Source organism: Rhagoletis pomonella, unplaced genomic scaffold (assembly GCF_013731165.1).
Source record: "Rhagoletis pomonella isolate Grant_MI unplaced genomic scaffold, Rhpom_1.0 Rhpom_scaffold_00002, whole genome shotgun sequence".
Taxonomy (NCBI): domain Eukaryota; kingdom Metazoa; phylum Arthropoda; class Insecta; order Diptera; family Tephritidae; genus Rhagoletis; species Rhagoletis pomonella.
This window is the reverse complement of record NW_023458556.1, coordinates 106,365,014-106,378,459: the sequence shown is the minus strand read 5'-3', so window position 1 is coordinate 106,378,459 and position 13,446 is coordinate 106,365,014. Positions and strand designations below refer to the sequence as shown.

Here is a 13,446-nt window from a genome sequence, read left to right as displayed (position 1 = left end):
ATTCAAATTTTTCACGTTCTTCCGGATTTTTCCTAGTTTTCCACTTAGAATTTTCTATTTTTCCCTTCGAAAGCCATTCCGAAGGAATTGTACACGAAATTCCATACAAAAAATCGATTTTCGATTTTTCCAATTTCACAACTTTCCCAGAGGTTTTCCCAAAATTTTCTTTCTTAAGAACCTTCTCCTGGCAATTACGAATAACAAAAAAAAAATTTGCCAAATCGGCCCAACCGTTCTCAATTGATGAATTACTATACATTTTTCACACCATTTTTATATAGATAGATGATTGTGCCAAAACAGGATGAATTGTGTCAAAAGTGCCCTTGCGAATGAAAGTGCCAAAAATGGCACTATTGTGCCTACTTTTCCATCACTGGTTGAAACTCATATGTTGCTAGTTGCGCTGTCATCAATGCCACTCATCCTGGTCATGTGAAAGCTGCCAAAAGATGCACAAATGTAATATACTATATTTTTTTCGATTTTCTTAGACCCTAAAACTAATAACAAACTGTTTTCGTTTATTTAATATGTACATACATAGTTTATGGGGCAACTGCTAAAATATTTCCAAAAAAGTCGTTATTGGGCACGTTCAGAAGGCGCAACAGCTCAGTAACTGTTGCGATTGCACCTTCTCAACGAGTTGTTGGGTACTTCTGATCAACTGAACAGTTGCGTGTAGATGATCGTAATATTTTTCTGATCATTTGAGACAACATCTTGTGTGTTGTGAATTTGACAGCTAATGTATGAAGCCGTTCAGAAGACGCGTTACGATCACTGATTTTTTTAGCACCGGTTGCGCTCAACTGCTGCGCCTTCTGAACCTACCCATTGGTAACATTAATGGCATTTTTATACGTACGTATAAAACTGAATGCAAAATATAAAATTTAGTTAAGCTACACTTAACAGCAAAGGTCTGCGGACACCATTTCTTTTTTTAAATATTCGCAATATATTTAGAGTTAAAATTTGTTTGTTATTATTTTATAAAAAAAATGATCGTGCTTAAAACAAAATCATATAAACCGCGTTTTAAAACTGTATTCAAAACAAAGTTAAATTTAACGATTTTTCATCAAAATGTTTTTAATCAGATTTAAAAAAAATAAACAAAAGTATTCAACAATTTATATTGAGCTCGAGGCCGTTTTTATATGAAAATTTATTGTGGAAAAGCAACAATAATTTGAAAAAATGGTAGAAGTGATAGCTATGTCGGAAATCACCACATTTCCTCATCAGACTTCTTTCAGTAGGATTCGAACCGACGATCCCACTGACTCAGCCAGTTGCCTATGCACCGTGCTAAGTACGCCTTGTAAATTATCGTTTGCTTTTTTCCACTATTTTCATTTTTGTTATGCCAACACAATCAAGCGCAGATGCCGGGGAGTCTTATGTATTACATATCAATACATTTAATACAATTTAACGCTGAGTTATCACAAATGAGCATTCAATATATCACCGTTTTTCTCATTTTTTGACACGATTTAGTTTAGATTTTTAATTATAAATACCACAGAAATACCCATTATACGTAACAAATATAAATTATTTTTAAAAATAACGGTTTTAGAAAATGAAGGAATAATTGACAATTTATGTTCCTAATTTTAAAGCACAGTTTGCCTCAAAAAGTAAATTAGTGCAAAACAAATAGCCCTTTAAACATAAAATGAAGTACATATTTTTTATTTACAAAATTGTATCCGTACTTATTTAAAGAAAAATAGAGCCTTTTCTTTAAATAAACTTTTCTTTTAAACTATACTTCTTAGAACCAGCACAAAACTAACCATATTTGTTCTAGCCCGGAGGTGACTCTATTTGAACTATCTAGGAACTGTTACTATATGCACTGTCTCAGAACCATCTAAGCCAGAGTCAGCTCAGAACAAGTTCAAAATTTCTGCAGAGGGCGACAATTGTCACTTCGTCGGACATCGCCATGCTAAAAAAGACAGTTGAAAGCATGGAGTTGGGAAAGATGAAAAACCAGTACCGTCCCTTTTCAGGCTAGCTCAGCGCAAGTTCTGAACCAGTTTGATTTGCAGCAGGGGCCATAGCAGGCTAACAACCTTTGCCATTATTTGAACTATATATCGACCAAATTGATTTATGTGCTCGTGGAATTTGTGTTATATATCGTAACATTTTTTCATGACTTACATATTTTTTTAACCAAAAACTTTTATAAAAAAGTGAATAGAGATTAAGAATGGATATTGAATTTTATAATTTTGAGCATTCTTGGCTGCATATTAGCATGAATTTTTTAATCAAAAGGTCTGATAAAAACGGAAATATATAAATAAAATTGTTTGTGTTTCTTTTAAGCCTTTATTTTGAAAAGATATATGATCTTTCGAAAATCAGATCCAGTTTTCGGCATGTGATAACGTTCCAAAAAAATATATTAAATATTGTTAAAAAATTTAAAAAAATGTGTGCGATATATCGTACAAATGCTGGAAAAGGGTTAAGTATATCGACAGTACTTTGGCAAAACCTCGTATCTCAGAACTCACTACTACTTCGTATCTCGTAAAATTTATTTAAATAGGCCTTAAAATACTACGATTCATTATGTATTATTCTTTATTAACTAAAAAGTAGTTCATCTTTAATATTCAATACAAAAAGTTATTAAAAATGATTTTCTGTTAATAATAGCGCGTGATATGTTAGAGAGTGTTGTTTGACAGTGTTTTGAGATACGAGGTTTTGCACAAGTACCGTCGATATCAATATTCATCATCATCGTCGTATGTATATATTTACGCACATACGACTACATACATACATACACATGTATCTATTTATCTTTAAACATTTTTATGGGGTGAAGTGTGCCTACAAAGCTTGCCATGACAATAGGCAACCCTTACAGCATCCGAACTTAATGAATGGGTTTGTTTAAACCCAAAACATAATTTTGGGGTAGTTTCACTTCAGATATACGTATTTTGTGATCTTTGCTCGTGATCATTGACCTCATCACTTCATTGGATGCTGCTGCTCAAAATGACATTTAACTTTTGCGATGACCCCATTATGTATGCATATGAAGTGACCCGTGCCAGTTAACAAATATTATTTATAGTAATAACTTATAGTTTACCGCAGTCATATTATCGTCGAAAATTGGTAAATGGAGGATTTTTTGAATGGTATTTAATTTTTTTTAGAATAGTATAAGTAGTCGCAGAGAATGTAAAACTTGTTTTGAAGGACTCAAGGAGCTGTGGAATCGTCGCCATTTTGAAAACGAAAGTGGTAAGCGTTTTCTCATCTTCAGGGGAACACGTACAGGTACAGTTTCGTTGCGGCCCCAATACGGCTGTGTGTCCACCTTGGAAAACCTTGACCTCCTTTGGTTTCAAGATGGCGGCGATTCCCCCGTGAGAAATTCTCCGACTAGCATTTTAGTATTCAAAAAGAATTAGCTACCATACAAAAACCCGTCAGTATACCTTTACCAGAGTGTACTTTTATATATAAATCTAAGGAATGTTTAAATGAGTTGCAAAGAGAATATTAGGAGAGAATTCGCTTAAATTATTTGTTGTTGATATTTACATATATATATTTTTTTCTCTCCAATTCTCTGTCATGACAAATCTACTATGACTTCACTATAAAATTTGCCGTTGAAATTCCTATTTAATCCCTTGAGGCTGAGTGGATAGAGGTGCGTACTACCACTCCGGAGGACCTGCGTTCGATCCCTTGTCCGGCCAACATCTAAAAGTATAAACAGAACCAAATCGCTGTGCGAATTTCGTCGATCGGAGCGATTCCGCTGGGTGATGTTCGCCGCAACATTTCGCCCAGTAAACCAGAACATAAATTGAATGGCCAACAAAAAATATAAAAATTGTAGTGAACGGTTTAAAGACACTCCTTACAATCATGATGTGATAATCTATTAAATTTTTTTTTAGTACATAATCCATTAGCATACAAAAAGAAGCAACCCTGAGGTTTATCCGCCATATTAATGTACATTATTACTTTCTGCCAAACGATAAGCCAAAGACTATTCTGACAAAGTCACTAACTTCCTTCCTTCTTATCTAACTTCCGAGGGGGAAACATCATCATATTTGAGGCAGCCATCAGGTAAAATATATCACAACATCATCTTCCTGTTGCGTCCAACTTTCATTTTTCCCATTCCTAACGTGATTTTTACTGCTTTACGCAGATTATTTTAATCAAAATTCGATAGTCCTGGACTCTTTACATGCACTCTATGTGCCTACTTGCTTGGACGCAAAAAACAAGAAACGCCATCATCTTTACAATTTCGGTGCCACATGTCACCCCCAACTTAGCTTGCCACGAGCAGCGATTCCTTCTTCTCATTCTACCACCAGCTTCATACAAAGATTAGGAACTCGTGACCAGGTAATAGCGCAGCTTCGAGTTGGAGAACTTTGCTCGCGGTGCACGGAATTGCCCAAGAGTCACGCTAACGGAGCTGCTGATCTCCGCATCACCAAAAAAATCTAGACTTCCAAATACAGTCGCTAGTTTCATCCCGCAGTGCTAAGCTGGTGCATCGCTTCAAACCACTGGTGAAAAAAACCTTTATTTTCTTCTATGGCCTATTTAGTGGTGAAAGACGGTAAAATTAAAGTGAATTTCTGAAAAATTCGCATTAAGTTTCTCCCTTAATCGCAAAAGTTTGAAACTCCGGATTTGTGCTTAACTTTTATTATAATCCGAGCGATCCAAATATAAAAGTGAACAGGTAATTTTTAGCAAAAAAAAACCGACTTAAAAAAAAAATATATATATATATATTAGGGCGGGTCGAAAATCTAATTTTTCTCAAATCCCTTGGTAATAGTGAAAATATATTGTATCATGAAGTCAACGACAAGCCTGCAAAATATTAGAATTATATTTTAATTGTAAGAGCCCGCGCATCGACCGCCAAGTGACCCACAGCAGACTAGTTGGATAAGACCAATTCTTGTTAAAAATTCTAGGTTCAGCAAAAAGGTTTGGTGCATATTATTAGATAATTAGATTGCAAAAGTTCTGTTTTTTTTTTTAATTGTGCTTCTAGCAGTAAAAGGAAGTTCGCAACGTTCCGAATAAATAACAAGTAAGAAAGTCTAAGTTCGGGCGGAGCCGAACATTAAATACCCGGCGCAAGTATTAAATATATATTTTTTCACCCTTCCGAAACCTTCCGCTAGATGGTAAGCCGAGGTGTATCAATTTTGAGTAAATTAGCGTCCTTCAATTTCGAAATATTGAAGTTTCAAGCATTTCTTAAATTTACCGTTATATGAGAATCGGCCGTTATTTTAGTTCGATTTCAATAATTTTCAACGTTTTGCTTACACGTGGCAAGCACAATAACCATACCGAGTTTGGTACAAATTGGTAGAACGGTTACCGATATACTTATATGTGATCATAAGTGGGCGGTGCCACGCCCATTTTCCAAAATTTTACCATAAACGTATTTCTTGGTAAAGAATTATTACAAGCATCAATTTTGAATAAATTAGCTTCAATATTTAATTATTTATCGAAGATTTTGTATTTCTCTAAATTACCGTTATATGGGATGTGGGCGTGGTTATTGTCCGATTTTAAAAAGTTTCGGCGGTTTTTTATGCTGTACCAAGGCCAACAACTGTGCCAAGTTTGGAAGAAATTGGTGCAGCGGTTACCAAGATATACACATGTAACCATAAGTAGGCGTGGCTACGCCCATTTTCCAAAAATTTATAATATTCTTATTTTTCGTCTAAAACTTATTGTAAATATCAATTTTGAGTGAATTATCTTCAGTAGTTACTAAAATATCGCAGTTTTCGTATTTCTGGAAATTACCGTTATATGGGAAGTGGGCGTGGTTAAAGTCCGATTTCGCCCATTTTCAATACCAACCTACCTTGGATTAAGGGAAACCTACATACCAAATTTCATTGAGATATCTAAATTTTTGCTCGAGTTATCGTTTACACGGACAGACGGACAGACGGACAGACGGACGGACAGACAGACATGGCTTAATCGATTTATTTTTTCATCCTGATCATTTATGTATACATTTGTCTATATCTATCTCGATTCGTTTTGGCTGTTACAAACAACCGTTATGTGAACAAAATTAATATACCCTTGTGCACAAGTGCGCTCGGGTATAATAAAAAAAGATTTTCCGTACGTTTGAAAGGCAGTTAAAAAATGCGTATAATTTTCGTCACGAAATTGATATCATAAATTTTGTGTTTCTAGTTCGGCTTTCGTCACTCGAAAATTTTACCTCAAAGAGGTGTTTTATTTGATATCAATTATTTTGGGGTAGCAAATTTAAAATCGACGAAAATACAAACAATAAACTAAATGTTTTATTTTTCTCAAATAAATTGCTAAACATATTCTCTAAGTCTAAATTATGTATTCAAATCGATGTGTCCATTGAAACACATAGTTTTTCGAATACGGAATAAAGCGAAAAAGGATGATCAAGGATATGATGATATGTATTCGAAAAAATAAAAAATAAAAAAAATATGAGAAATGATAAAAACTTATCAACTTGGTACCAACTTTGGATACAATAAACAACTGTATTCGTCTGATTGCCTTAGTTTAATTGTTGTTAAGATTTCTACTGGGTGTGGGGCGCACACTTGTGCTTTTTTTTAAGAAATTTTACTTCTATCACGTGTACGGTGTTGCACTCGTGCTATTAAACTAATGATTTTTTCTCAAGTAGTTTTGCTCAGTGGCAATTTATACATATGTATGTAGTAGTAGCCGCACATTGGGTGAACTAAATGCATTCATACATACATATTTATGTACAACTATAGGTAAATACCAGGTAGGTTAAGTGCGGGTGATAAACCCATGTAGCATAGTTAAATACTGTGTACATACCTGCAATTAAAATGGGGAAGAATGTTACAATTTCGGCATGTGACTGAAAAAAACTCTAAAATACACACAAATTGTGGTTTCCAAGACATGTACGAAGTGACTAGCACAGCTGCATCCTTCAACTTGTCAACTCGCGGGAAATTTCTCGATTTGCAGGGAATTTCGGTTTAAGTGGCAATCGGGGAATGAGCGATTTTTTTGGGGGACTGGGTATGTTGTTTTTATATCTTAAAGTAACCAAATTATACGGATATGTTAATTTTTAACCATTTGACCATTTTTGGAGCGACATTTTTTCAATTTGAATACCAATATCTCCACAACAAGAGTTTTCCCAGATATAAGCTATATACCAGATGAAAGCTAAGGTTTTGCGCTAGACTTATGGAAACCTAGAATAAAATCGACTGACCAGTTTTTGAGAAAGTGCCCGAAATCTCTATTTTCAGCAGCCCGATTTTTAGTTTTCAGGCGATAACGTTATGGCGTATTTATATTTTATAAACACAAAAGATAGCGTTAGATAGCTTGTTTGAAGACCCTTCTACTGATATCCACATCAATGACATGGACTGGGTAGTGCGGCCCCAGTGGTAGTTTAAAAAATTGCCTTTTTTCGAATTTCAGGCAGCAGCCACGCCCACACAGGCATACGAATCAAAACATCCTGGAACAAAACCTTCTTAGTTTTTTGTGTACTTTAATTCCCGAAAGTTTGAAAAAAATTAAATGATGGTACGTACAGACGCCACATACATACCAAAGCATCTCGTAGTGGAGACACGAACCAAAACACATTTATCTCTATATCTTTCCAATTAGTGGCCGGAACTTAATATATAAGGTATCGTTTGAAAGGTATTCGCCTATAGAATAACACTAAATATGTTGGGTGTTTCCACATGCCCCCTTAAACCGGCAAAAGCAAAAAAACGTTTTTTGTTTCGCAACACTTTAGCCTAATTTTTAAGAATCCGATTAATCGTTTAAGAAGCTTGAATATATTTGAACTCTGCAAGACCTTTCCAACGATATATCAAACATGTCGATTGGACGTTTGGATAAAAACTTCCAAATCTCGTGTATATATAAGCGAGTCATTTCAGCGTGCTACTGTGGATGCTTTCGTCACTCGCGCGCACTGCTGTGCGCTGTGATATCATTTCGCGCAGCCCTTAAGATTATCGTTAATCTCAATGTTATCTGTTTTCAATAAAATTTGAATTATTCTCTTGATAATTGCACTGGCCTATAGTAAAAAAAAATTTAAAGGACAGCATTAATATTGCTAGCGTGCATCGCTGGTTCCAAATATTCTAATCTTTTTTTAATATTAGCTATAGTTTACGGATTTTTGAAAATTTAGGAACAATTTCGGTAGCTCTAATAGAAAAGCCATTATTTTCCATCATCGTGGAAAAATCTTGTTTATGCAAATGAGTATGGAAACACTGAACAGGCACAACTTCTAGAAACACTAATTAGTTTACTTATGTTTACGCATACAATATAAAAATTGTAAATATAGGGAAATGACAACACATTTTGTTAAAAATTTTTTTATTTTAAAATAATTTGTTTATAATCTGAACGATTTTCATCATACTATTATCATAAATCAGTAACAGTAAGTCTCGTCTTCAACTTGGTAATTATTACGCACCGATCGAGGAATATTTACCAAAGTTATATCGAAAAATTTAAGTGGATCTCCAGTTTTTTTCTAAAAAACATTCTCTTCAATTATATAGATAACTTTTAAATGAAAGAACCGGATTACAGAAAAGTGTGTGTGTTGGAGTGACTTTTTTCGTTTAAGCTGAGTGCAAATCAATATCGTCCAATTGGAGAGTCCTCAAAAGGATATCCCAGGATATGTTAAAGACTATTGCATTTACTAGTCACTTTTTCACATAGTGGAATTTACTAAAATATTTATGTATATCTAAACACTTATTGCACGTTTCTTACTTTCATATAACGGAAAATTTAGAAACCGCGAAAAATGTGCTTCTTCGGTGACTAATGAAACCATTCCGCACCAATTTTAAAGACTGCATAAATGGACTTAAAATGGGCGTTTCTCACCCTAATAGTAATATGTTAATGTATGTAAATACTTATATGCTTGAAACTACTATTAACTTATCAAACGATTCCTAATCTTTGACAATACATGTTTGACTTCATTCACCACGATCTTGAAAACTGACCAAATCGGCGTGACCAAGTCCATGGTCCTTTTAATATTATATAAACGTCAGAAAACATTAAAACGTTTGAAATAAATCTCGTCTAACTTTCTTTGCTTGCTGAAGTAATGAAGAATTGAAAATTCATAAGGGAAAATTATAGTTTTTGTAAGTTTTACCTTAATATCTTAAAAACTTGTAGACTTATTGAAAAATGATAAATGCTCGTGAGGTACTAAATTTAATAACCCTTAATTTGATATATCGTCCTGTTTATAATAATTAACGCATTCCATACATATTACAAGTCAAAGTTTCATTTTCAAAATTCATACACTTTGATTCAATTGCGCGGGCTAAAGATCAGTTTTAAATTAATTTCTCGTGGCCAGTAACAATTGGCTTAGACCTAAGACATCATAATATTACTATTACAACACGGTCAAATGCCTTTTATTTTTCCCCATACAAAATCGACACAGCCTAATATATATTTCATGATCCAATGATCGGATCTAAACCAGATTAGTATGGGACCACCTCTGAGACACTACCTTTGCGAGGAAAAAAGAATTATCGAAATCGGTTGACGTGGTCCAAAGCTATGCATAACAAACTTAACAATAAAAAATATTCCGACGAACTGATAACCTCCTCCTTTTTTGGAAGTCGGTTAAAAAAGAATAACAATTTACTTACATATAACGTAAAAATTTGGGTTTACATATGTATATGGATATACATATGTATGTACATTCAAATGCACACGATGAAAAATGTTACATAAATATAGTTTAATACATATGTACATATTTGTATAGTACAAGTAAGTGAATACGTACGGAGCTTTTGTTTTGCGAGATTCTACTGGTTAAATCTAAACGGGAATTTATGTAGAATATCGTTTTGAAACAATAACTATTTCATGGAATATTACTATAAACTTTTTTGCATTATAAAATATTCGCAAAAGACACGTATAAAATTGTCTGGCAACTACGTAAGTTCATCATATGAAGATTCTCACACATACATACAAACTTCAAAACCTCAAGCCCTTAATGATCATTAGATAGCTGCTTCAACAATACTGCTGATCTTCGTGAAGGCCTTCGACGAGCATCATGCTATAAGTGGAAAATGTAAGCACGGTGCACATTAGCGCTATACGATATGCGATGCGATATGCGATACGATACGCGATGCGATATGAAATGCGCGCTGTGCACATTAGAGCGATGCGACATGCGATGCGACATTTTGTGATAGCTACACAAACTTTTTTGCCCTTATAAGCTTGTTAATGAGTTAAATAAGTTGCTTCTCAACCGAGTTTAGACCTTTCGAATGATGGGTCTATGTTTATATCTATAAACATTTCAAAAATTTAAGAGAAATGTATGTTTAATATAGAGTAAAATTGATGTTTATTTTTACAAAGTCGGCTAAAAATTAAATGAGATATTCCAATTTTCATGACAAATTATTTCAGAATATTGCTTTCACTACAAGGAGAAATCGGTGAAAGCTGAATTAAAAAAAAAAAGGTTAGGCAAAGATTTTTGAGTTGTATAGCCAAAAATATTCTTTTTCTTATGAAAGGTTGAATAACTTTCCTCCGATTTTTTAAAGTAAAAATAACTATATATTAAATGTTAATTTTGCATCAGTTTAGGAGTAGTATATGCGGGTTTTCAAATCATTATTTCGCAGTAGCGATTTTGCTTTTTTGAGAGTTTCTATTACTTTTTTTCAATGTGTAAGAGACAATGCTTTTGATAAATAATTTCTCTTTGTATTCTTACATAGGTCAGGTATTTATTGTGATATTTTTATTTTGTTTGTTAAAATAGATAAAATTTTATTTATTCCATTAATGTTCAGTTTAACATGGAATAATAAGTGCCGAAGTGAAGAAATAAATAGTTTTTTTGGCTTAATAATGCCTCACAGGATTTTTTTATGCGGTTTTTTAGAATTCTTTATCCCATGTTTTTGTGTGAAAGTAAAGAACTTTTTTATGCGGATTTTTTTATGCGGCTTTCTGAGGAACGCATGTACCACATAAAAAGGGACCTAGGTGTAGTTGCTTTATAAAAAAGTGCGTGAAAATTTTGCGAAATTTGAAAAAAGACGAAAAAAATGAACATAGAAAATACACACAGATCTCTTAAGTTTTCTAAAAGTTTATATACATATATCATTCGAAAAGTCTAAACTCGGTATATAGTCAACTGAGTTACAAGCTTATAAGTGCGGAAAACCGCACTCTCGATTCTTACTTCACTCGGCAAAACCTACCTGAAATATAACATGACTTACCAGGTATTTTTACTTCATTATTTTTTTAGGTTATAGAGCACACAAATTTGTACTTTCTCTATTTAATTTAAAAACTGATTAAATATAATAAAATAACACTCAAGAGAAAAAACATATAAAAATATAACGAATAATCAAAAATAATTACCTACATGCATACTTCATTATTAATTATTTCTTAATTGTTTCTAAGTACTTTTATTACTATTTATTTGAATATTTGAAACAAAATAGTTAATCATTAACATTTAAACAAACACTAAATCTTTTTTGCTATTCAAAATCAAAAATAAATAGGTTTAAAATTATTGGATTCTATAAATTTATTTTTAAAGATATGAAAACAAAGGCAAATAAACCATCACGACAAAAATATTATTTTGTGCATTTACCTGTGTCCTTGACCTCAGACGCTATATTTCTCAATGCCAAACTAGTCATGTCTGTTCTACAGTAGTTTTTTTTGGCATAGTTCCATAAACATCTTTTTTTATTATTTCGACTAAAAAAATTGAGGAGATGATGCCGCCTGTGAGACGATCACTCTTATTGCAAAAAATGCCGCGCAATACTAATCTCACCTCGTTCAGAAAACCGTGTCGCACGTGCGATACGCATGCAATATTATATGGTAGCGGTGTCACACGTGCGATACGCATGCGATATTATATCGCATCGGTATCGCTGTCGTGCAAGTGTGCACAGTTTTCATCGCTTCCTACCAATTACCACGTACTCAGCATGTCGATGTCGCATCCATATCGTATCGCATATCGTATCGCACTAATGTGCACCGTGCCTAAGTGTATTTGTTTCAATTATTATACCAAATTAAGCATATTACCGATTTATACCAGTTTTTCTTAATTATTTGTTTCTGGGAAACGCGCAACTACCTACGAAGGAAAGGAGAAACCAAATATACAACGGGTTTGGAAATCTTAAAGAGAACGCGTATGGTTGCCATGGCATAATATTAAGTAAACTTAATTAAGTTAAAGATAACATTTATTTTTTTTTCTTAATTTAACCCTTTCCGGTCAAATCCGTCCCTAATGAATATAAAAAATTTTCCTCTTATTTACAGGGTTCATAGAGCCTCATAATACCAAAAGTAAAAAAAAAATATTCAAAAGTTGTTTGGGTAGCTATTAGGGCTACCTCAAATTTGTGCAATATATTGTACAAAAGTCCGCAAAGTAGTAAAAGCACTCAAGAAAGCTCAATAAATATTTCACCAGGTTTGACGGAATAAAACTTTTATTTCATTGAAAATGAACGTATGTGTGTACAAAATAATTGATTTTACTGCAGATATGTTGGAATGAATATTTTGTATCTTTTTATGTATCTTTAGTTATGACTTGCATTAAAAATTTTAAATCTTCTCCATGAGAAGAGAATTTTATAAAGAAATTTTGAAAATTTTCAGATACAATTACAATATAAAACACATATGACCCGTTTTAATAAACCTTCCCGGTTTTTCTGCCTTAGGTAGATCAAGAAATCAAAAACCTACCCTTTACTGCAACAACAGCACACAAGCTCTTCAAAAACCACGGCAAAAACCACCCTAATTGCCTGTTGAACTGCAACCTTTGCGGACGTTTGTACAATATATTGCACAAGACACTTACAACCTTTCAATGTAAATGTACAATATATTGTACATTATTTTTACCACTCGTGAAAAATATTTTAAATCATGATAGTTTAATTTTAGCATTTTTATATGATGAAATTCTTTTTATATTTCCATACTATGTGCATTTAATAGCGATTTTACTTGACTTTTACGTATTTTTTGTACAGTAAATTACCACAACCTGCGTGTCACTGGAATTTTATAAAATAGTCTATTTTTAAATTAAATTCTAAAAATATTTTTGAAACGTTTTCGTTTACGTAAACTATTCGGGACATTCCAAAAGTTCATAAAGTTTAATTTGTTTTCAAAAATATTAATAAGATTTTTAGTAGCACGCTTCCAATGTTACAT

At 33.1% G+C, this 13,446-nt stretch overlaps 1 protein-coding gene across 1 annotated transcript in view; it reads right to left on the bottom strand.

Moving 5' to 3' along the window:
- The window catches only part of LOC118756806 (putative uncharacterized protein DDB_G0277255), a 37,384-nt gene extending 27,003 nt beyond the window's left edge, over nucleotides 1–10,381 (bottom strand). Inside the window, exon 1 of the mRNA XM_036491548.1 lies at nucleotides 10,280–10,381. Within this exon, the coding sequence (XP_036347441.1) occupies nucleotides 10,280–10,381 (102 nt within the window). The remainder of the gene's footprint in view (nucleotides 1–10,279) is intronic.
- Nucleotides 10,382–13,446: the final 3,065 nt, after the last annotated feature.